A 21,421-nucleotide genomic window follows, 5' to 3' on the forward strand; every position below is an offset into this window, starting at 1 on the left:
ATACGTACACTATTCACGTGTTCTCTAATCTCTTATTATTTTAAACTTTCAAGATCAAATCTCTGTTCTTGGTCTTGGATTTCATCAAATAAATTCCCCCAAAAATTCGAACCCTGCAGGTGTACAGGAGAGTATGATCACTGCTGCATCCTCTCCGTGACGTACCGAGAGCGTTCTCGCAGACGGAAGCGCCGCGATGGAGCGAGCGCGGCTGGAGAAAAGCGGGTCGTCCTACGCCGCGCCGCTGAACTGAACTCTGGGAGATTTCTTGAAAGTGGGTGGGCGGCGATGGCGTGACGCGCTCGCCACCGGAGAGGCAGATGGAGAGAGAGAGAGAAGATCAAAGGACGGGAATAGAACCGGCGCGCTCCGCTCACATGGCGGCTCCTCGCTGCGCCGGCCGTCAAAAGCGAACGGAGAACGTCTGCGTTTAATTTGAGGTGCCGTGCACGCGAGGGCGAGAGAAGGTGTCGGGAACATGTCGGAAATGGTCTCGAAGCGCGCACATTGTGTCAACAGGGCTTTACTTTTAGCTCTTAACCGCGCTATAACGTTGTTTCCACATCACGGACGCAGCTGGAGTCGGGTTGGGCTCCATTTCCCTGTGGTAATTCCCTCTGCCGCCAGTAGAGGGAGCACTAGCGCAAATCCCCATGAGAGAAAGTCATGTGCGGTTTATTTTAACTTCTAAAACATGCCAAAGCAAAAGAACCAGATTAAATTAAAAATGATAATAATGAGAAACTGTGAAACAACGGTTGTGATGCGGTTGTGATGCGGTTGTAATGTGGTTGTGATGCGACTGTTGTGCGGTTGTGATGTGGTTGTGATGTGGTTGTGATGCGGTTGTTGTGCGGTTGTGATGTGGTTGTGATGCGGGTGTAATTTGGTTGTGATGCGGTTGTGATGCAGGTGTAATGTGGTTGTGATGCGGCTGTTGTGCGGTTGTAATGTGGTTGTGATGCAGCTGTTGTGCGGTTGTAATGTGGTTGTGATGCAGCTGTTGTGCGGTTGTGATGTGGTTGTGATGTGGTTGTGATGCGGTTGTTGTGCGGTTGTGATGTGGTTGTGATGCGGGTGTAATGTGGTTGTGATGCGGCTGTTGTGCGGTTGTAATGTGGTTGTGATGCAGCTGTTGTGCGGTTGTAATGTGGTTGTGATGCGGTTGTGATGTGGTTGTGGTGCGGTTGTGATGAGGTTGTGATGCGGGTGTAATGCGGTTGTGATGCGGCTGTGATGCGGCTGTTGTGCGGTTGTGATGTGGTTGTGATGTGGTTGTGGTTGTGATGTGGCTGTGATGCGGTTGTGATGTGGTTGTGATGTGGTTGTGATGCGGGTGTTGTGCGGTTGTGATGTGGTTGTGATGCGCTTGTGATGCGGTTGTGATGTGGTTGTGGTGCGGCTGTTGTGCGGTTGTAATGTGGTTGTGATGCGGTTGTGATGTGGTTGTGGTGCGGTTGTGATGAGGTTGTGATGCGGGTGTAATGCGGTTGTGATGCGGCTGTTGTGCGGTTGTGATGTGGTTGTGATGTGGTTGTGGTTGTGATGTGGCTGTGATGCGGTTGTGATGTGGTTGTGATGTGGTTGTGATGTGGTTGTGGTTGTGATGTGGCTGTGATGCGGTTGTGATGTGGTTGTGATGTGGTTGTGGTTGTGATGTGGCTGTGATGCGGTTGTGATGTGGTTGTGATGCGCTTGTGATGCGGTTGTGATGTGGTTGTGGTGCGGTTGTGATGCGCTTGTGATGTGGTTGTGGTGCGGTTGTGATGAGGTTGTGATGCGGGTGTAATGCGGTTGTGATGCGGTTGTGATGCGGCTGTTGTGCGGTTGTGATGTGGTTGTGATGTGGTTGTGGTTGTGATGTGGTTGTGATGCGGCTGTTGTGATGCGGTTGTGATGTGGTTGTGATGTGGTTGTGATGCGGTTATGGTGGTTGTGATGGGGTTGTGGTGCGGTTGTGGTTGTGATGTGGTTGTGGCGGTTGTGGTGCGGTTGTGGAGGACGTTGGACAGGGGGACGCCTGCAGCCTCGTACCTGTCTGCTTCTCTCGCTCTAAACCTTTTTGTTCCACTCTTCTGTTTGTCCAAAAATAACCTGCTCCGAGTCCACCAGCCTCCCACACACCACGTCAACACTGCAGCCCAGCTCTCTGCAGCTGAGGAGGGAGGAGAGGAGGGAGGAGAGAGGGAGGGAGGGAGGAAGAGAGGAGGGGAGGAGAGAGGGAGGAAGAGAGGAGGGGAGGAGAGGAGGGAGGGAGGAGAGAGGGAGGGAGGGAGGAGGGAGGGAGGGAGGAGAGAGGGAGGGAGGGAGGAAGAGAGGAGGGGAGGAGAGGAGGGAGGGAGGAGAGAGGGAGGGAGGAGAGAGGGAGGGAGGAGGAGAGGAGGGGAGGAGAGAGGGAGGGAGGAGAGGAGAGAGGGAGGAGGAGAGAGGGAGGGAGGAGAGAGGGAGGGAGGGAGGAAGAGAGGAGGGGAGGAGAGGAGGGAGGGAAGAGAGAGGGAGGGAGGAGAGAGGGAGGGAGGGAGGAAGAGAGGAGGGGAGGAGAGGAGGGAGGGAGGAGAGAGGGAGGGAGGGAGGAAGAGAGGAGGGGAGGAGAGAGGGAGGGAGGAGGAGAGGAGGGGAGGAGAGAGGGAGGGAGGGAGGAAGAGAGGAGGGGAGGAGAGAGGGAGGGAGGAGGAGAGGAGGGGAGGAGAGAGGGAGGGAGGAGAGAGGGAGGGAGGGAGGAAGAGAGGAGGGGAGGAGAGAGGGAGGGAGGAGGAGAGGAGGGGAGGAGAGAGGGAGGGAGGAGAGGAGAGAGGGAGGAGGAGAGAGGGAGGGAGAGGGAGGAGGAGAGGAGGGGAGGAGAGAGGGAGGGAGGGAGGAGGAGAGAGGGAGGGAGGGAGGAGGAGAGGAGGGGAGGAGAGGAGGGAGGGAGGAGAGAGGGAGGGAGGGAGGAAGAGAGGAGGGGAGGAGAGAGGGAGGGAGGAGGAGAGGAGGGGAGGAGAGAGGGAGGGAGGAGAGGAGAGAGGGAGGAGGAGAGAGGGAGGGAGGGAGGAGGAGAGGAGGGGAGGAGAGAGGGAGGGAGGGAGGAGGAGAGGAGGGGAGGAGAGAGGGAGGGAGGAGGAGAGGAGGGGAGGAGAGAGGGAGGGAGGGAGGAGGGGAGGAGAGAGGGAGGAGGAGAAGAGAGAGGGAGGAGAGGAGGAGAGAGGAGGGGAGGAGAGGAGAGGAGGAGAGAGAACATGAAAGAGAGAAGAGTAAGAAAGACGAGAGAGGTGAAGAAAAGGAAGAGAGTGGAGCAATTGAAGGGAGTGAGAGATGGAGGAGAGAAAAAAGAAGATGAGCGAGGGAGAAGGGAAGAGTGAGAGGAAGAAAAGAAAAAGTGAGCGAGAAAGGGCTAGACAGAGGGAAGGAAAGAACGAAGAGAGAGATGGGCAGAAAAGAGGAAAGAGAAGAGAGAGAGGAGAAGAGGAGGAGGGAAGTCCATCGTTTACTGAAGCTCGTTCAGACCTCCGTTAGCTGAAGGTTCTCTTAAAGTGTTATAATAGTCCTACATGTTTGAGTCACCGTGTGTCGTCCTGCAGCTGACGCTCCAGGGTTCCCCCCTACCCCCTAGCCCCGCCCACAGAGTGTTTGAACAGTGAAGACTGAGTTCTGAAGCGGCGCCGTGTACATGACAATCTGCTGCTCGTCACAGTGAACTATATCTGAAGAGGCGGAGCTTATCACTGTGAAGAGGCGGGGTTTATCACTGTGAAGAGGCGGGGCTTATCAGTTCTCCAGATTCTATTTTCAAGCCGTTTCACATGAATATTCCGGTTTATAATGAGCAAAATGTAAAATCATGATCTTATCTTATAGTTGGTGAGGCAGAGCACTTCTTTCCTCTTCTCTTGTTGGACATTTGTCATCGACCCTCCAGAGGGGGCGGGGCTGAACTCGCCTCACGTCTCCAGTCTCTTTAGTGCTCTTCAGAGTCAGGCAGGGGGCAGCAGGGGCAGCAGGGGGCACCAGAGAGCAGCAGAGGGGCATCAGAGGGCATCAGAGGGCATCAGAGGGCAGCAGAGGGCATCAGAGGGCAGCAGAGGGCATCAGAGAGCAGCAGAGGGGCATCAGAGGGCATCAGAGGGGCATCGGAGGGGCATCAGAGGGCACCAGAGGGCACCAGAGGGCATCAGAGAGCAGCAGAGGGCAGCAGGGGGCACCAGAGGGCATCAGAGAGCAGCAGAGGGGCATCAGAGGGCATCAGAGGGGCATCAGAGGGGCATCAGAGGGCACCAGAGGGCACCAGAGGGCATCAGAGAGCAGCAGAGGGCAGCAGGGGGCACCAGAGGGCATCAGAGAGCAGCAGAGGGCATCAGAGGGCATCAGAGGGCATCAGAGGGCATCAGAGGGGCATCAGAGGGCAGCAGAGGGGCATCAGAGGGCAGCAGAGGGCATCAGAGGGGCATCAGAGGGCACCAGAGGGCATCAGAGGGCACCAGAGGGCATCAGAGAGCAGCAGAGGGCAGCAGGGGGCACCAGAGGGCATCAGAGAGCAGCAGAGGGCATCAGAGGGCACCAGAGGGCATCAGAGGGCACCAGAGGGCATCAGAGAGCAGCAGAGGGCATCAGAGGGCATCAGAGGGCATCAGAGGGCATCAGAGGGCATCAGAGGGGCATCAGAGGGCAGCAGGGGGCAGCAATGATTTGACCCAGAATCTGCTGGAGGTAAATGCGGCGGTTCTTGTGCGGCGCCGGTGAAACAGCGCCCCCCGCTGTCTCCCGCTGTTCACTAATGCTCCAATCACACACGCACCGCCGTGTTTACCGTCTCTGCTGCGAGAAGCACGACAATTATGGAGCTCATCTTTTTTTTGTTTTATTGCCTCCAGGCTTCATTAGACGGGAGAGTATTGTGAAATAGGAGTGACGCGCAGGGAAGACATTCGGCATTTTGAACGACGGAGTTTATGGTGACTTGGAGGTTGGCGGTTCAATCACACGTCTGACCTTTGCATTTGAACAGGAAATCATGTGATCTAGAAGGTGACAGAGTGTGAAGTAAACACCGATTAAGCGTTGCCGCGGGTGATTAAAGTGCACACGACAGGTTAGACCGCACATTGCACTCAAACGCACTCGACACACTTATAGTTCAGGTTTGACTCAACAGTTTGACCATTTTTCTGTAAAGTTCCTGGCAAATATGACATGGGTAGAATTAATTCCACAACTGTTACCTAGCAACCAGATTGTAAACAAGTGGCAAATTCCACATAAATGACACAACAGTTCTGATTTCACGCTCAATAATACCATAAAACATCTTTATTTTGACGGCTTAAACTGTCACAACTGAAAGTTTACACTTAAAAGTGTAAACTTTCTTGGCACGTCGCACACTGATGACATCACAGAGGGATACAGCTCTACTTCCTGTCATTTTAGACGGATTTTTCAAGATTTCTTCACAAACTTTAGTTGTACTTCCTGGTCGGACGTGAGCGCAAATATGACACGGGTAGAATTAATTCCACAACAGTTACCTAGCAACCAGACAAGAGCCAAACTCCACATAAATGACACAACAGTTCTGATCTGACACACAATAATACATTAAAACACCTTTATTTTGATGACATCACAGAGGGATACAGCTCTACTTCCTGTCATTTTAAACAGAGTGTTCAAGATTTCTTCACAAATTGCAAATTAACTGACGTAAAACTCTTGATTCATATTTACCACAGGTGCTACAGACCAAACTAAGACATAATTACAAAAACCCGTCGTGTGGACTTTAAGTGACACAGGTTTCGACTCGATTTAAAGAATAATGTAAGAAATGAGGCCGTAACATCTCCTCGCACGGACCGTCCCAGCTCCGTGTTGTTGTCCGGAGCTGAAGCAAATCTCACAGGCTGACGCTTTTTTAATGACCTCCACAAACAAGCAATATCCTGTGTAATACTGCATAAAAACTGCAGACTATAGTGTGGATCTGTACAAACGAGCTCTGAAATGAACTTTAATTGGATTTTTTCCCCAAATGGATCAGCCCGATGTGCTATAGTCGGTAGAATGTGCTGTTTCACTCTCAGATTGCCCTTTTATTGACACGGTTTATGGTTCATATCTCCGTAACAAAGTTCAGCATCTTCTCTGTCACAAGTGAAACGATGTTTTATACAAAAGCTTCAGAAAGACGTGATTGTTATTGGTCCTGTGTCGGTTTAGAGCTGGTTTATACCCACACCTCGTGCCCAGGTTGGTCTTGGCTCAGTTTTTGTGGTCTGAAACGGTCCCTGGTGTTTTACAGAAGCTCAATATTTAACGAGGGCCGACGCTCTGCTCCTCTGACCTTCTGCAGTGACTCAGCAGCGGTTTGTTGTGACTTGATAGAAACCGGAACATTCGATTAGCGCCGTCGACCTCGGCGGGTTTAGCGCCGATCAGGCTAACGATGTGCCGACTTTAAACGGCGCCCTCTGCTGCTGACCTCTGGTGACGGCTGTGGGGAGAACACGATTAATGGTGTCCATTTAGAGGCTCTCTGACCCCAAGACCAACTGCCTTCTGCAGCAGGGATTCATGGACTAAACCAGGGCTAAACCAGGACTAAACCAGGACTAAACCAGGTCTAAACCAGGTCTAAACCAGGACTAAACCAGGACTAAACCAGGTCTAAACCAGGTCTAAACCAGGTCTAAACCAGGACTGAACCAGGGCTAAACCAGGACTAAACCAGGACTAAACCAGGTCTAAACCAGGTCTAAACCAGGACTAAACCAGGACTAAACCAGGTCTAAACCAGGTCTAAACCAGGTCTAAACCAGGTCTAAACCAGGACTGAACCAGGACTAAACCAGGTCTAAACCAGGTCTAAACCAGGTCTAAACCAGGTCTAAACCAGGTCTAAACCAGGACTGAACCAGGACTAAACCAGGTCTAAACCAGGACTAAACCAGGTCTAAACCAGGACTAAACCAGGTCTAAACCAGGTCTAAACCAGGACTGAACCAAGACTGAACCAGGACAAAACGAGGTCTAAACCAGGACTAAACCAGGACTAAACACTCTTTAAGAACACTTGAACTTTGACCCAACATGCCTTCATTAGCTTTTGCTAATCCCATATGATTTGCTGATGCATCTTTTAAAAAACTTTTTGGAGCTTTTGGAGCCACTTCCCGTGTCGTTGATGACCTGATGCTCAGTCAGTCGACCACAGCCATAATCTGGATGTAAAGCGTGTGCAGGTCTGTGCTGCCTAAACATGCTGCCATAGCCTAATTCATGGTCCGAGGCCAAATACCGATATGTGGGACAGTCCCCCGATCCGATATCTGACCCGCCGTCTCACCCTTCCTCACCTTTCCTCACCCTTCCTCACCCTTCCTCACCTTTCCTCACCCTTCCTCACCCTTCCTCACCCTTCCTCACCCTTCCTCACCCTTCCTCACCTTTCCTCACCCTTCCTCACCCTTCCTCACCTTTCCTCACCCTTCCTCACCCTTCCTCACCTTTCCTCACCCTTCCTCACCCTTCCTCACCCTTCCTCACCCTTCCTCACCCTTCCTCACCCGCGCTCTCCAGTATCATCAGAGGCGTGTATTTTTAGAGCCGTTATTTGGGTCTAAGGCAGTAAACACACTCATTCACACTTTGAGTCACTTCCGCTCGCTAATGCGGGATCTTTGACTATAATTATCCCCCGGAGACGCTGTAACTCCCACCAGCGCTCAAACGTCCCACAGATGTAATCAACCGTGAACGCGGCACCGAAAAAAGCAGCGACGTGTCCAAAAACCTCGTCTCAAGAAGAACGGGGAAAGTAGAATACAGACTTCTTTTGGAGCTGAAGGAAAGAACAGATCCAGTCCTAATCCAGGGCCACAAACATCACCTCGCACAAGGAAACGTTCAAATGCCGTGTTTTAATTGCGTCGTGTTCTCCGCTGCCGTTTCTGTTACATTTGCACCAATAATAATCGCATGAGTCATTGGCAGTCTTAAACTGGCTGCCGGGCTTTGTCTTTCTGACATTTCTCCCACATCTCTGTGTCCGGCTTCAGAAAACTGCCTTTTAAACAGACCGACCTCTCACTGCAGAGCTATTTTAATGCTATTTTAGTTGAAGTAAAAGTTGTTCAAATCTCTTTTGCAGTTATTTTATTACTTGGTTCACGGATTTTAAATGAAATATATTGAACAGGCGGACGAAATATAAGTATAATTTCCATTTCAAAAGATTTTTTCTTCCGGGTTTGCACAAAACGCACCACGGGAGGAGAGCGAGGAGACGCGGGGCGCAGGTGAGTGTAACAGTAGATTTAGCATGTTTTGCATTGGTAGAAGTGACGCTTCTAAGTGTGCAGTCTAAGTTATGGCAAAACACGCTGGAGAAAATGTGGTAAACGGGTTTAAAATGTATATTTGCCATATAAAGGCGCGCAGCAGACAGGGAAACGGGCAGTTAGGGGCGGAGCCGCTCTGTCACAACAATACTTTCCAAAATAAATGACTCCTGCAGGATTTGGACGAAAAATTGCCTCACGCGCTCTTATCTTTTGACTTAATATCGCTTTTTATATTTCATTTAATGCTATTTTGCGTTGTCGGCGGTACTTTACAAAAAAAAAATAATACATAACAATTTATTTTATTTATATTGTAGAAATCAATAATCTAAGTGCGGCGGATCCGTAAACCAAATAATAAAATAACCGCGGCCTACGAAAGTTGCAACAAACTGGGCTTTAACATGTCTTTTCCGCATTTTTTGGTTCTATAACGGTCACATGTTGGAGTTTGAGTGCCTTTCAGGTCATTATGGGCGATGATTATACCGTTTGATTGCAATTATCTCTATATTTAACGTTTTATTCTTGATTCTGTTGTTTTACTGAGAGGACAAATTGAACATAACCCAGAGCATTCATCACTAATTCTGCAAAGATGTTAAAGTTTGTCTGCCAAGTTGTGCAAAGACTGATGAAGACACTGTAACGTTCAGCTAACTTTGTACACGTTTTGGCCTGATTAAGATATTCTTCAAACTGGAGGTGTAAATAACAGCTTTTGCACCACAAATGTTAAGGTTACGGTGCACTTACATAACTCATATTTATGGTGCTCTGTGCTGCAGTTTCTCTCGCAATCATTTTAACACTAAACGGATGATGTACCGAGGGCCGAGCCAATAATTACATTTGAATCGAGATCAAGATTCAGTCGTGTCTAATCATCGGTTTTACAGCGTGCTTAGGGTTTTTTTAATCAAGAGATTCGCGGCCAATCAGCTGTTAGCGTGTGGTTTGGGGCCGAGTTCAGGCTTCAGAGGGAGAAACTGGGCTGGTCAAAAGACTGTTTGGTTTATGACCGTGGAATGGATGTTGAATGAAATGTTTTATTTTTGAAAAAATGAAAATAAAAAAATGCATCGTTTCATGTTGCACCGAATCGCCAAAGCAAGTTCTTGTGTTTGTGAATTTTGTTCACTGACAATGGCAACAAACCTTTTCTGATGCTGAAGTACCGTAGTTTCCGGACTATAAGTTGCACCGGAGTATAAGTCGCCAAAAAATGCATTATAGAGAAGAAAAAAACATAAATAAGTTGCACTGGAGTGAAAATAACAAAATAATATCACATATAAGTCGCTCCGGAGTATAAGTATAAATAAATAAGTATAAATGTAAGTATAAGTTGCACCCCGGCCAAAACTATGAATAAAGGTGCGACTTATATACGACATATATTACGGAAAAAAAAGTCAACTTTATTTGTGCAGCACATTTCACGGACATAGTCACAAAATGCTTGTTTTAAAGTCTTTTAGGGGCTTTTTAACGACATCCACAGAGTCTTAAGAACGCAGAGAGGGAGAAGGAAATGAAAGTGTGGATGATCCTCTGAGGCTTTGAGATGTTGTGCAACTGGAAAAAAAGATAAAATTCTTTAAATGACAGCTTTAGCTTGAACGTCCGGGTGTTTGGGATCGTCTGGTGAGGGTCTCTGTACTCTCCGTTTAACGTTTGATCAACATGAGGAAATAAATAAATTGTGATACATTTTTCGCCCTGCCCTCGATGTACCTCCAATCCAAACTTCTCCCCTCTAACCCTGTCCTCCGTCTTCTGTTGCAGGTCACGTGCTCTTCTCTCAGGGATAGTCCCACCACCCCTCAGCCTCTCCGTGGACCCCCGCCGCCCCCTCGTCCAACATGAAGGGTTTGTCCAGCAGCCGGGCGCATCACCAGCTGGTCTCCTACGAACCCTCCTACGACCCAATGGGGCACCACATGGACCGCAAGCCCTTCCTCATCAGCCAAATGGACATGCCCGTACCCATCCCAAGCCCCTCGGAGATGTCCTACTACAACCCGCAGCACTCGCCCTACCCCTCGGAGAGCAACAGCATCGTGCCGTACGGGACCTTTCCTCGAAGATGCCTCTCTACCTCTTCGTCCCACCACGCGGACAGCAAAGACGAGTGCATGGCCGTCGTGCCGTACGTAAGCGGAGGAGGCGGCGGCGGAAGCGGCTACGGAGGCAAAACGCCGACGCGAGTCCCGGCTAACTACGAATTCGAGCGCCAGTCGTCGTTCTCCAGGGACGGCTACCACACGCTGCAGTACAAACGGGGCATGGTGGCGCACACGGGGGGAGGAATGCCGCCGAACAACAACAACAACGACAGCCCGGGCAGGATACGGCATTTGGTCCATTCCGTCCAGAAACTGTTCACGAAATCGCACTCGTTGGAAGGCCCGCACCACCCGCCGTCCGTAAAAGGGGCGAGCAACGGCAGCGTCAGCGTCATGGGCGGGGACAGGGGCGGCGGAGGAGGCGGCGGAGGGTCCAGGGCAAGTCCGGACGGGGAGTCGACACCGGGCGGCGGCGGCGGAGGAGGAGCGGGCAACCGACATCGCAAGCGCAGCAAGAGCAGAGAGCGCTGCCGATCCGCCGAACCCAAACACCGCGCGCACTACCACCACCACCAGCTGCACGGCTCCGCCTCCGCCCCCGGGTCCGGCTACTGGAGCTCGGACGACAACTTGGAACGGGAGCTGTGCCTGTACCACCCGCACCACCAACAGCAGCCGCCGCCGTCGCCCACGCCGTCCATCTCGCCGTCTCCCATCGCGATGACGATCAGCCGCTACCCGGGGCAGCCTCCCCCCTCCGACTACACGCACACCCCGCTGACGGCGTCGCAGTCGCAGCAGTACTTCGGCATGATGGACCCGTACAACACGCTGAACGAGCACACGCCGCTCGCGCACTCGCACTCGCACCACGGCCACCACCACCCGTCGTCGTCGTCGTCGCAGTCGCACCACCACGGCCACCTCCACCACGGGCACCTCCACCACGGGCACCCGTCCGCGTCGCCGCACGGCCCCCACCAGCCGCTCAAGGTGTCGCGGAGCAACGACATCATCAGCAAGTACTCGCACGCGCCGGGGATTAGCGCCAGCAGCAATAACACGCCGACGCCGATGGACAGGGGCGACCGAGGAGGAGGAGACAGGGACAGGGGCGGACCGAGCGGAGGAGCGCTGATGCCGTTAAGTCTGGCGGACGGGAGGGAGAAGAAGGGGGCGTGGTCGTCGAGTCTAACGGTGAGCAGAGCCAGAGAGGTCTTCTCCAACCTCAGCACCAGAGCCCAGAGCCCAGCAGCCGGTAACCTAAACCTAGATAGAGCGCTAGTGAAAGCTCAGGCCAGTCAGCAGCAGCATTTCCTCCAGGTAAAATAACACGTGACCGTCCCCCCCCCCCCCATAAACCCTCAATCACCACCGTAGTCTTCACCACCGTAGTCTTCTCCCTCCATTCACAATCTCACGTCGGTGTTTCTTCTAAGCCAGCGTGGTCCATTCTCAAACTGTTTCATGCGATTTACACATCTTTATGGAACGAGCCTAAGTGAGTAAGTTAGTATTTTTTATTTGTATGGTACATTTAAAATCCAAAGAGCTTCACAATGAAAAAGACAGAGATTCAACGATAATTCAAACAGCAACAGACGGAAGTGACAAAAACCACAGAAGAAACACACAGGCAAGAGACAAGGTAAAAAGGGCATAAAATTCCAGTCGAAGTTAAAAGCAAGTCTGAAAAATCGTTTTTTTTTAAAGAGATTTAAAAACAGTCACTGAAGATGCTAAGGCGGACGAGGCATCGTGGCAGCCGTTTGTGGAAATCCAGTCCTTAAAAAGTTGTTTCAAAAGAGTTCCACGACCAATACTAAGGCTTCTGCTGTTTTACTTCTGTTAGTCAGAGGTGCTTCGTGCATTTGCATAAGTGACTTTTGAAGAGATGCTATTTCTCAGATTTGTTTTCAGAGCCCACAATTTCCCTCTTACTTGAGTGAAAGTGTTGGTTTCTCTTTTGGTTGGCAAGGTTAACGAGAGGAAATGATTTGAACGTTTCGCACCGCTCCGGCTGATATGATTTAGTTTGACTCCTTTTTTGGGGGGAAAAATTCTCAAACTTTTCACACCACCACACCACTAAACCAGGTCCAAACCAGGTCTAAAACAGGTCTAAAACAGGTCTAAAACAGGTCTAAACAGGTCTAAACAGGTCTAAACAGGTCTAAAACGGGTCTAAACAAGTCTTAAACAGGTCTTAAACAGGTCTAAAACAGGTCTAAAACAGGCCTTAAACAGGTCTTAAACCGGTCTAAAACAGGTCTAAAACAGGTCCAAACAGGTCTAAAACGGGTCTAAACAAGTCTTAAACAGGTCTTAAACCGGTCTAAAACAGGTCCAAACAGGTCTAAACAGGTCTAAACAGGTCCAAACAGGTCCAAACATGTCCAAACATGTCCAAACAGGTCCAAACAGGTCTTAAACAGGTCTTAAACAGGTCTAAAACAGGTCTAAAACAGGCCTTAAACAGGTCTTAAACCGGTCTAAAACAGGTCTAAAACAGGTCTAAAACAGGTCTAAAACAGGTCTAAACAGGTCTAAACAGGTCTAAACAGGTCTAAAACGGGTCTAAACAAGTCTTAAACAGGTCTTAAACAGGTCTAAAACAGGTCTAAAACAGGCCTTAAACAGGTCTTAAACCGGTCTAAAACAGGTCTAAAACAGGTCCAAACAGGTCTAAACAGGTCTAAACAGGTCCAAACAGGTCCAAACATGTCCAAACATGTCCAAACAGGTCCAAACAGGTCTTAAACAGGTCTTAAACAGGTCTAAAACAGGTCTAAAACAGGCCTTAAACAGGTCTTAAACCGGTCTAAAACAGGTCTAAAACAGGTCCAAACAGGTCTAAACAGGTCTAAACAGGTCCAAACAGGTCCAAACAGGTCCAAACAGGTCTTAAACAGGTCTTAAACAGGTCTAAACAGGTCTAAACAGGTCTAAACAGGTCTAAACCAGGTCTAAACCAGGTCTAAACCAGGTCTAAAACAGGTCTAAGACAGGTCTAAAACAGGTCTAAAACAGGTCTAAACAGGTCCAAACAGGTCCAAACAGGTCCAAACATGTCCAAACAGGTCCAAACAGGTCTAAAACAGGTCTAAAACAGGTCTAAAACAGGCCTTAAACAGGTCTTAAACCGGTCTAAAACAGGTCTAAAACAGGTCCAAACAGGTCTAAACAGGTCTAAACAGGTCCAAACAGGTCCAAACAGGTCTTAAACAGGTCTTAAACAGGTCTTAAACAGGTCTAAACAGGTCTAAACAGGTCTAAACAGGTCTAAACCAGGTCTAAACCAGGTCTAAAACAGGTCTAAGACAGGTCTAAAACAGGTCTAAACAGGTCTAAAACAGGTCTAAAACAGGTCTAAAACAGGTCCAAACAGGTCTAAAACAGGTCTAAAACAGGTCCAAACAGGTCTAAAACAGGTCTAAACAAGTCTAAACAAGTCTAAACAGGTCTAAAACAGGTCTAAACAGGCCTAAACAGGTCCAAACAGGTCCAAACAGGTCCAAACAGGTCCAAACAGGTCCAAACAGGTCCAAACAGGTCCAAACAGGTCCAAACAGGTCTTAAACAGGTCTTAAACAGGTCTTAAACAGGTCTAAAACAGGTCTAAAACAGGTCCAAACAGGTCTAAAACAGGTCCAAACAGGTCCAAACAGGTCCAAACAGGTCTAAACAGGTCTTAAACAGGTCTTAAACAGGTCTTAAACAGGTCTTAAACAGGTCTTAAACAGGTCCAAACAGGTCCAAACAGGTCTTAAACAGGTCTAAAACAGGTCTAAAACAGGTCTAAACAGGTCCAAACAGGCCCAAACATGTCCAAACAGGTCCAAACAGGTCCAAACAGGTCCAAACAGGTCTAAAACAGGTCTAAAACAGGTCTAAACAGGTCTAAACAGGTCTAAAACAGGTCTAAAACAGGTCTAAACCGGTCTAAACAGGTCTAAAACGGGTCTAAACAAGTCTTAAACAGGTCTTAAACAGGTCTTAAACAGGTCTAAAACAGGTCTAAAACAGGCCTTAAACAGGTCTTAAACCGGTCTAAAACAGGTCTAAAACAGGTCTAAAACAGGTCTAAAACAGGTCTAAACAGGTCCAAACAGGTCCAAACATGTCCAAACATGTCCAAACAGGTCCAAACAGGCCTTAAACAGGTCTTAAACCGGTCTAAAACAGGTCTAAAACAGGTCCAAACCAGGTCTAAAACAGGTCTAAAACAGGTCTAAAACAGGTCTAAACAGGTCCAAACAGGTCCAAACATGTCCAAACATGTCCAAACAGGTCCAAACAGGTCTTAAACAGGTCTTAAACAGGTCTAAAACAGGTCTAAAACAGGCCTTAAACAGGTCTTAAACCGGTCTAAAACAGGTCTAAAACAGGTCCAAACAGGTCTAAACAGGTCTAAACAGGTCCAAACAGGTCCAAACAGGTCTTAAACAGGTCTTAAACAGGTCTAAACAGGTCTAAACAGGTCTAAACAGGTCTAAACAGGTCTAAACAGGTCTAAACCAGGTCTAAAACAGGTCTAAAACAGGTCTAAGACAGGTCTAAAACAGGTCTAAAACAGGTCTAAAACAGGTCTAAACAGGTCCAAACAGGTCCAAACATGTCCAAACAGGTCCAAACAGGTCCAAACAGGTCTTAAACAGGTCTTAAACCGGTCTAAAACAGGTCTAAAACAGGTCTAAAACAGGTCCAAACAGGTCCAAACAGGTCTAAACAGGTCCAAACAGGTCCAAACAGGTCCAAACAGGTCTTAAACAGGTCTTAAACAGGTCTTAAACAGGTCTTAAACAGGTCTAAACAGGTCTAAACAGGTCTAAACAGGTCTAAACAGGTCTAAACAGGTCTAAACAGGTCTAAACCAGGTCTAAACCAGGTCTAAAACAGGTCTAAGACAGGTCTAAAACAGGTCTAAACAGGTCTAAAACAGGTCTAAAACAGGTCTAAAACAGGTCCAAACAGGTCTAAAACAGGTCTAAAACAGGTCCAAACAGGTCTAAAACAGGTCTAAACAAGTCTAAACAAGTCTAAACAGGTCTAAACAGGTCTAAACAGGCCTAAACAGGTCCAAACAGGTCCAAACAGGTCCAAACAGGTCCAAACAGGTCCAAACAGGTCCAAACATGTCCAAACAGGTCTTAAACAGGTCTTAAACAGGTCTTAAACAGGTCTTAAACAGGTCTAAAACAGGTCTAATACAGGTCCAAACAGGTCTAAAACAGGTCCAAACAGGTCCAAACAGGTCCAAACAGGTCTTAAACAGGTCTAAAACAGGTCTAAAACAGGTCTAAACAGGTCCAAACAGGCCCAAACATGTCCAAACAGGTCCAAACAGGTCCAAACAGGTCCAAACAGGTCTTAAACAGGTCTTAAACAGGTCTAAAACAGGTCTTAAACAGGTCTAAAACAGGTCTAAAACAGGTCTAAAACAGTTCTAAAACAGGTCTTAAACAGTTCTAAAACAGGTCTTAAACAGGTCCAAACAGGTCCAAACATGTCCAAACAGGTCCAAACAGGTCCAAACAGGTCCAAACAGGTCCAAACAGGTCTTAAACAGGTCTTAAACAGGTCTAAAACAGGTCTAAAACAGGTCTTAAACAGGTCTAAAACAGGTCTAAAACAGGTCTTAAACAGGTCTACTCCAGGTCTAAACTCTGCTAAAAGAGAGGTCTGAAAGGACTACATGATGACTTTACAGTTTTATACCAGGCCAAAGCCAAAATAAGACAAAATATTGCGCATTAAACTAACTGTATCTTCAGTGCATTTTTGAACTGGAGAGGAATCCGCGTACCACAGTTTGAGGACCACCGGTCGAGACAGTAGTAGCGTCCTCAAAAGCATCTTTACTCTTCATTTCTTGGACCACTACTTTGTACTTTCACTTTGGAGACTCAAGTTTATGCAGAACTTGTTTGACTCTTTGAACATGAATTAAACAAAATACGTTAGATGCGCTCGTATACTGCGACAATAGACGAGCCATTCTGAAGTAACATTTTGATCATTTTCAGCTAAATTCACAATATATTTGATCTTAACCGACCTGTCAAAGGCACTTTAAGTTACAGCTACTACAACCACTACTTCCTTTCGTACGTATATGAAACGCACGGGACACAGACGCTCGGCCCTGGTTCAGAGCTGTGGCTAAAATACGACAAATACTCTGAAAGTCCTTCAAACGGGCTCGCGAGACGTCCTCGTTTTGCAGCGCGCGCGTCTCAAATCCGCGGCGTCTGCTCGTCCCGGCGCAGCTCCTCGTCTCGTCTGTGTCTGGAGTTTGTGAAAAGCCGGTGGCATTTGTTTGGGGCTCAGGGAGAATCCGTCAGTGAATTCTGTGTTTGCGCTCGGGCTCGAGGAGGATTAGGAACGATCCACGACTGAACACAGTGACGGTCTGAGGCAACGGCGGTTACACGCGCCACACACGCCTCAAGGCAACGGCAGTTACACGCGCCACACACGCCTCAAGGAAAGAAGGTTCCGGGTTCCCAAAAGCGTGGGGCCTAGGTCCACATGTCCACATTTAACGTTAGGATTACTCTACAAAGTAATTATAATTTGACAATTATTCACCATTATTACCGTATTTTCCGGAGTATAAGTCGCACCAGCCAAAAAATGCATAACAGAGAAGAAAAAAACACATATAAGTCGCATTTTATGGGGGAATTTATTTGATAAAATCCAAAACCAAGAACAGACATTTCATGTTTAAATGCAGTTTAAAATAATAACGGATGAGAGAACATGGTGAATAGGTGTACGTATGCTAACGCTAACACCTTCAGCTACATGACGTATGCTAACGCTAACACCTTCAGCTACATGACGTATGCTAATGCTAACACCTTCAGCTACATGACGTATGCTTACGCTAACACCTTCAGCTACATGACGTATGCTAACACTAACACCTTCAGCTACATGACGTATGCTAACGCTAACACCTTCAGCTACATGACGTATGCTAACGCTAACACCTTCAGCTACATGACGTATGCTTACGCTAACACCTTTAATAATAATAATAATAATAACTTCTATAGAGCTTTTCAGTGACCCAAAGACGCTGAACATAATAAAAAAAAGGGGGGGTATTTACAGACAGGGGGGACAACACGTACAGAACACATTAATATACAGATAAAATGAACAAGACGGAAGAAGTAGAGAGAAAAAGATGGGGATGTAACAGGGGGTAGAAGAGGAGGCAATGGGGTAGAGGAGGCTAGGGGTAGGGGAGGTCATAGGCTTGGGTGAAGAGGTATGTTTTTAGGCGGGATTTGAATGTTGTGAGTGAGGGAGAGTGGCGGACAGGTTGGGGGAGGGAGTTCCAGAGTCGGGGTGCTGTTCGGGAGAATGCTCTGTCGCCAAAAGTTTTGAGTCGGGATGTTGGTGCAGTCAGGGTGAAAGAGGAGGAGGATCGGAGAGCTCGGGTGGGGCGGTGGGGGATGAGGAGGTCAGACAGGTAGGGGGGGGCAAGGTGGTGAAGAGCTTTGAAGGTGAGGAGGAGTATTTTAAAGTTTATGCGCTGCTTGATGGGGAGCCAGTGGAGAGAGCGGAGAACGGGAGTGATGTGATCACGGGACCGGGTGTGGGTGAGGAGGCGGGTGTGGGTGAGGAGGCGGGTGTGGGTGAGGAGGCGGGTGTGGGTGAGGAGGCGGGTGTGGGTGAGTAGGCGGGTGTGGGTGAGGAGGCGGGTGTGGGTGAGGAGGCGGGTGTGGGTGAGGAGGAGGGCAGCGGAGTTTTGGACCATTTGGAGTCTGTGGAGGGAATGGGAGGAGATGCCAGTGAGGAGGGAGGTGCAGTAGTCAAGGCGGGAGGAGATGAAGGCATGGATGAGGGATTCAGCAGCGGGGAGGGTGAGGCAGTGTCGGATTTTGGCGATGCGGCGGAGGTGGAAGTATGAGGTCTTGACGATGTGGCTGACATGGGGAGTGAAGGAGAGGGTGGGGTCCATGATGACACCGAGATTGCGTACCAGGGTAGAGGGGGTGATGGTCGAGGTGTCGATGCTGAGTGAAAAGGGACCAGTTTTATTGAGAGTGGATTTGGTGCCAATGAGGAGGAGCTCTGTTTTGTCACTGTTCAGTTTGAGGAAGTTGAGAGTGAGCCATGATTTTATTGTAGAGATGCAGGTTTGGATGTGGCTGAGGGGAGGGTTTTGGGTGAGGGGAGGGTGTGGGTGAGGGGAGGGTTTGGGTGTGGCTGAGGAGAGGGTTTTGGGTGGATTTGGTGGTGAGGTATATCTGGGTGTCGTCAGCGTAGCAGTGAAAGTCCAGGTTGAGTTGGCGGAGGATGTGACCAAGGGGGAAGATGTAGCAGATGAAGAGGAGGGGGCCGAGGACTGAGCCCTGGGGGAACCCCTGCGTTACTGGGGAGAGGGTGGATGAGTGCCCGGAGAGGGAAATGAACTCTTGCCTGTTGGTGAGGTAGGATGTGAGCCAGTCAAGTGCAGAGCCCTCAACACCCAGTTGGCGCAGCTTTAGCTACATGACGTATGCTAACGCTAACACCTTCAGCTACATGACGTATGCTAACGCTAACACCTTCAGCTACATGACGTATGCTAACGCTAACACCTTCAGCTACATGACGTACGCTAACGCTAACACCTTCAGCTACATGACGCATGCTAACGCTAACACCTTCAGCTACATGACGTATGCTAATGCTAACACCTTCAGCTACATGACGTATGCTAACACCTTCAGCTACATGACGTATGCTAAGGCTAACGCCTTCAGCTACATGACGTATGCTAACGCTAACACCTTCAGCTACATGAGGCACAGACAGAACTGTGGTAAGTGTCTGGTATGTTAACGTAACATATGAACAGTTTTTCAGATAACTATAGCATAAAGAACATGCTAACAAGTTTAGCAAAGCATCAGTTTTACCCCAAATCACTAAATCCATTGAATTCTTCTTCCTCTGTGTCACTTCTAAACAACTCCACAAACTCCAGAGGAAGAGGAAGTGCAGATTCTTCTTCTGCGTCGCTTAGAGCCTAGAGCGCCCTCTTGTGGTCGTCAGTGTGAAAATAATGAATAATATCACATATGAGTCGCGCCTCGGCCCAAACTATGAAAAAATGTGCGACTTATAGTCCGGAAAATACGGCAAAATCCTTTTATCACTTTCATTCACATCGTCTAATAAATCAACATTCTGCTTTTTTTTTTCAGAAGTGTTACTATAAAATCACAAAATATCAGTATCAATCAGGGCTGCGCTAATATTGTCCAACACAATAATCATATCACAATAAGTACTAAATATATGAAAACAGCAAACGCCACCGGACAAAAACAATCAAAGCAGATTTTATTCATGATTTTCCATAATAAGTCCCACGTTGGCCTTGACTAGTCTTGGTTTTGTCTTCATCTGATAGTGTTTGAATTAAGACGTGTATAATTGTCTTTTAACCGAAATATCCCTAGTGTCAATACAATAAAGTTTTATCAGCTAAACTAGAGTATAAACAGACTGCAAGTACTTTAACTTATACAATATATACATTTAAAACATATTCACAGATCGACAGGTTTATTTACAAGTTAGCACCGGAATGACCATAAATGCTCCACATATAAACATCATAAACATTTGTTAAATCTGATCAAAAATACGACATTTTAGTTTCGTCTCATCAAACTTCAGAAATTCGAGCTGAAAGTTCGATATTTACTGTTGTTGCTCGTTTTATTACTCAAGGTCAAATGTAAGACACAAACAAAACAACAACAGCGTTTGACTGCACGGCCTTTTTATTTCTATTCTAATTCAAATGTCTTGTTGTTATGGAGACGAGTAAAAGTATTCGGTAAGCTTCTGCAAATGATTCATAATGTGAAGCCAGTGTAACAAAATCTGACTTAGATAAAGCACAACACCTGCCATTTTCAAAGGATGGACACGAAAAGGAGAAACAGGAATTGTAAGAAACTCAAATGTTCAGATCATTTCACATCGTCGAAGCTTTTGTCACTTGTAGAAGAGAAACGAACGGTGAAGAGCGTAATATCCTCTTCTTCTTGAGACGTTTGTCGGTCTCGTTCGTCGTGAGCCGTTGTCCACGTCGAGAGATCTGGCTCTGGACGTGTTCAAACCTGCTTCCAAGCGTCAGTGGCTCGTGGTTTGAAAGGCTCTGTGGGCGCCTGCTCGGAGCTTTCCTTTGGCTGCTGTCAGTAGATGTGAAAAGCGAATCGATCCGAGCGTTCATCCTTTTTTTTGTTCTGCACAGACCAAACGTTACTGGAAAGGGAAACTTCAGCCTGATCCTTACGGTTTGGTTTAAAGGTGCCACTGTGTAACCTTTCTGGAGTTTGTGTCAGTGGAGTCATTAAACCTATCCATCTGTCCGGCTCAGATCTGTGGAGGGGTTGCAGGGCGTTTTAAGTGGAATTACCCAGCTTTTCTCATTTTAATGTATGTGGCTCTGGAAAAAGCTCTTTAAACTAGAAGAAAGACGAAGGAAATAATGAAAAACAGCTATTTACACAGAAAACGATTTGTCAACGACACATTTAATTGACTCAAAGTAGAATAAAGTCATGATTTTCTCTCAAAACTCCGGCTATCTCCGGCTAACTGCTAACTCAGGCTAACTCAGGCTAACTCCGGATAACTCCGGCCAACTCCGGCCAACTCTGGCTAACTCTGGCTAACTCTGGCTAACTCAGGCTAACTCCGGATAACTCCGGATAACTCCGGCCAACTCCGGATAACTCCGGCTAACTCAGGCTAACTCCAGCTAACTCAGGCTAACTCCGGCTAACTCAGGCTAACTCCGGCTAACTCAGGCTAACTCCAGCTTATTCAGGCTAACTCCGGCTAACTCAGGCTAACTCCGGCTAACTCAGGCTAACTCCGGCTAATTCAGGCTAACTCCGGCTAACTCAGGCTAACTCCAACTAACTCCAACTAACTCCGGCCAACTCTGGCTAACTCTGGCTAACTCTGGCTAACTCAGGCTAACTCCGGATAACTCCGGATAACTCCGGCCAACTC

General features: G+C 48.1%; 2 protein-coding genes and 2 long non-coding RNA genes across 13 annotated transcripts in view; 3 read left to right on the plus strand and 1 right to left on the minus strand.

The window, feature by feature from the left end:
• The window catches only part of LOC140355682 (uncharacterized), a 201,693-nt gene extending 193,681 nt beyond the window's left edge, over positions 1–8,012 (minus strand). The window contains exons 1-2 of the mRNA XM_072440341.1: positions 7,974–8,012; positions 7,307–7,328 (exon numbers count right to left, since the gene is read on the minus strand). Of these exons, the coding sequence (XP_072296442.1) occupies positions 7,307–7,328; positions 7,974–8,012 (61 nt within the window). The remainder of the gene's footprint in view (positions 1–7,306; positions 7,329–7,973) is intronic.
• The window catches only part of LOC140355925 (disks large-associated protein 1-like), a 92,261-nt gene that overhangs the window by 21,512 nt on the left and 49,328 nt on the right, over positions 1–21,421 (plus strand). For 6 of the 7 annotated variants that reach the window (XM_072440577.1, XM_072440581.1, XM_072440578.1 and 3 more), the window contains exon 2: positions 10,104–11,707. In XM_072440577.1, coding sequence (XP_072296678.1) covers positions 10,181–11,707 — 1,527 coding nt within the window. In that variant the 5' untranslated portion in view covers positions 10,104–10,180. The remainder of the gene's footprint in view (positions 1–10,103; positions 11,708–21,421) is intronic. The other variant, XM_072440580.1, reaches the window with a different exon arrangement.
• LOC140355926 (uncharacterized) lies at positions 12,638–14,635 on the plus strand. 4 transcript variants are annotated; one of them, XR_011926039.1, is made up of 5 exons: positions 12,638–12,674; positions 12,842–12,863; positions 13,752–13,815; positions 13,990–14,042; positions 14,570–14,635. It is a non-coding gene; the product is annotated as an uncharacterized lncRNA (long non-coding RNA). The 4 variants fall into 4 exon arrangements; XR_011926040.1 differs by lacking the exon at positions 12,842–12,863 and having other exon boundaries at positions 12,639–12,674; positions 13,730–13,815; positions 13,968–14,042; XR_011926038.1 differs by lacking the exon at positions 12,842–12,863 and having other exon boundaries at positions 12,639–12,674; positions 13,730–13,815.
• Positions 14,713–15,626, plus strand: LOC140355927 (uncharacterized). Its single transcript, XR_011926042.1, has 3 exons — positions 14,713–14,761; positions 15,316–15,369; positions 15,576–15,626. It is a non-coding gene; the product is annotated as an uncharacterized lncRNA (long non-coding RNA).

This window comes from Eucyclogobius newberryi, unplaced genomic scaffold (genome assembly GCF_026437365.1).
Source record: "Eucyclogobius newberryi isolate DKJ021-1_F unplaced genomic scaffold, fEucNew1.0.hap1 SCAF_12, whole genome shotgun sequence".
Classification (NCBI taxonomy): Eukaryota; Metazoa; Chordata; class Actinopteri; order Gobiiformes; family Gobiidae; genus Eucyclogobius; species Eucyclogobius newberryi.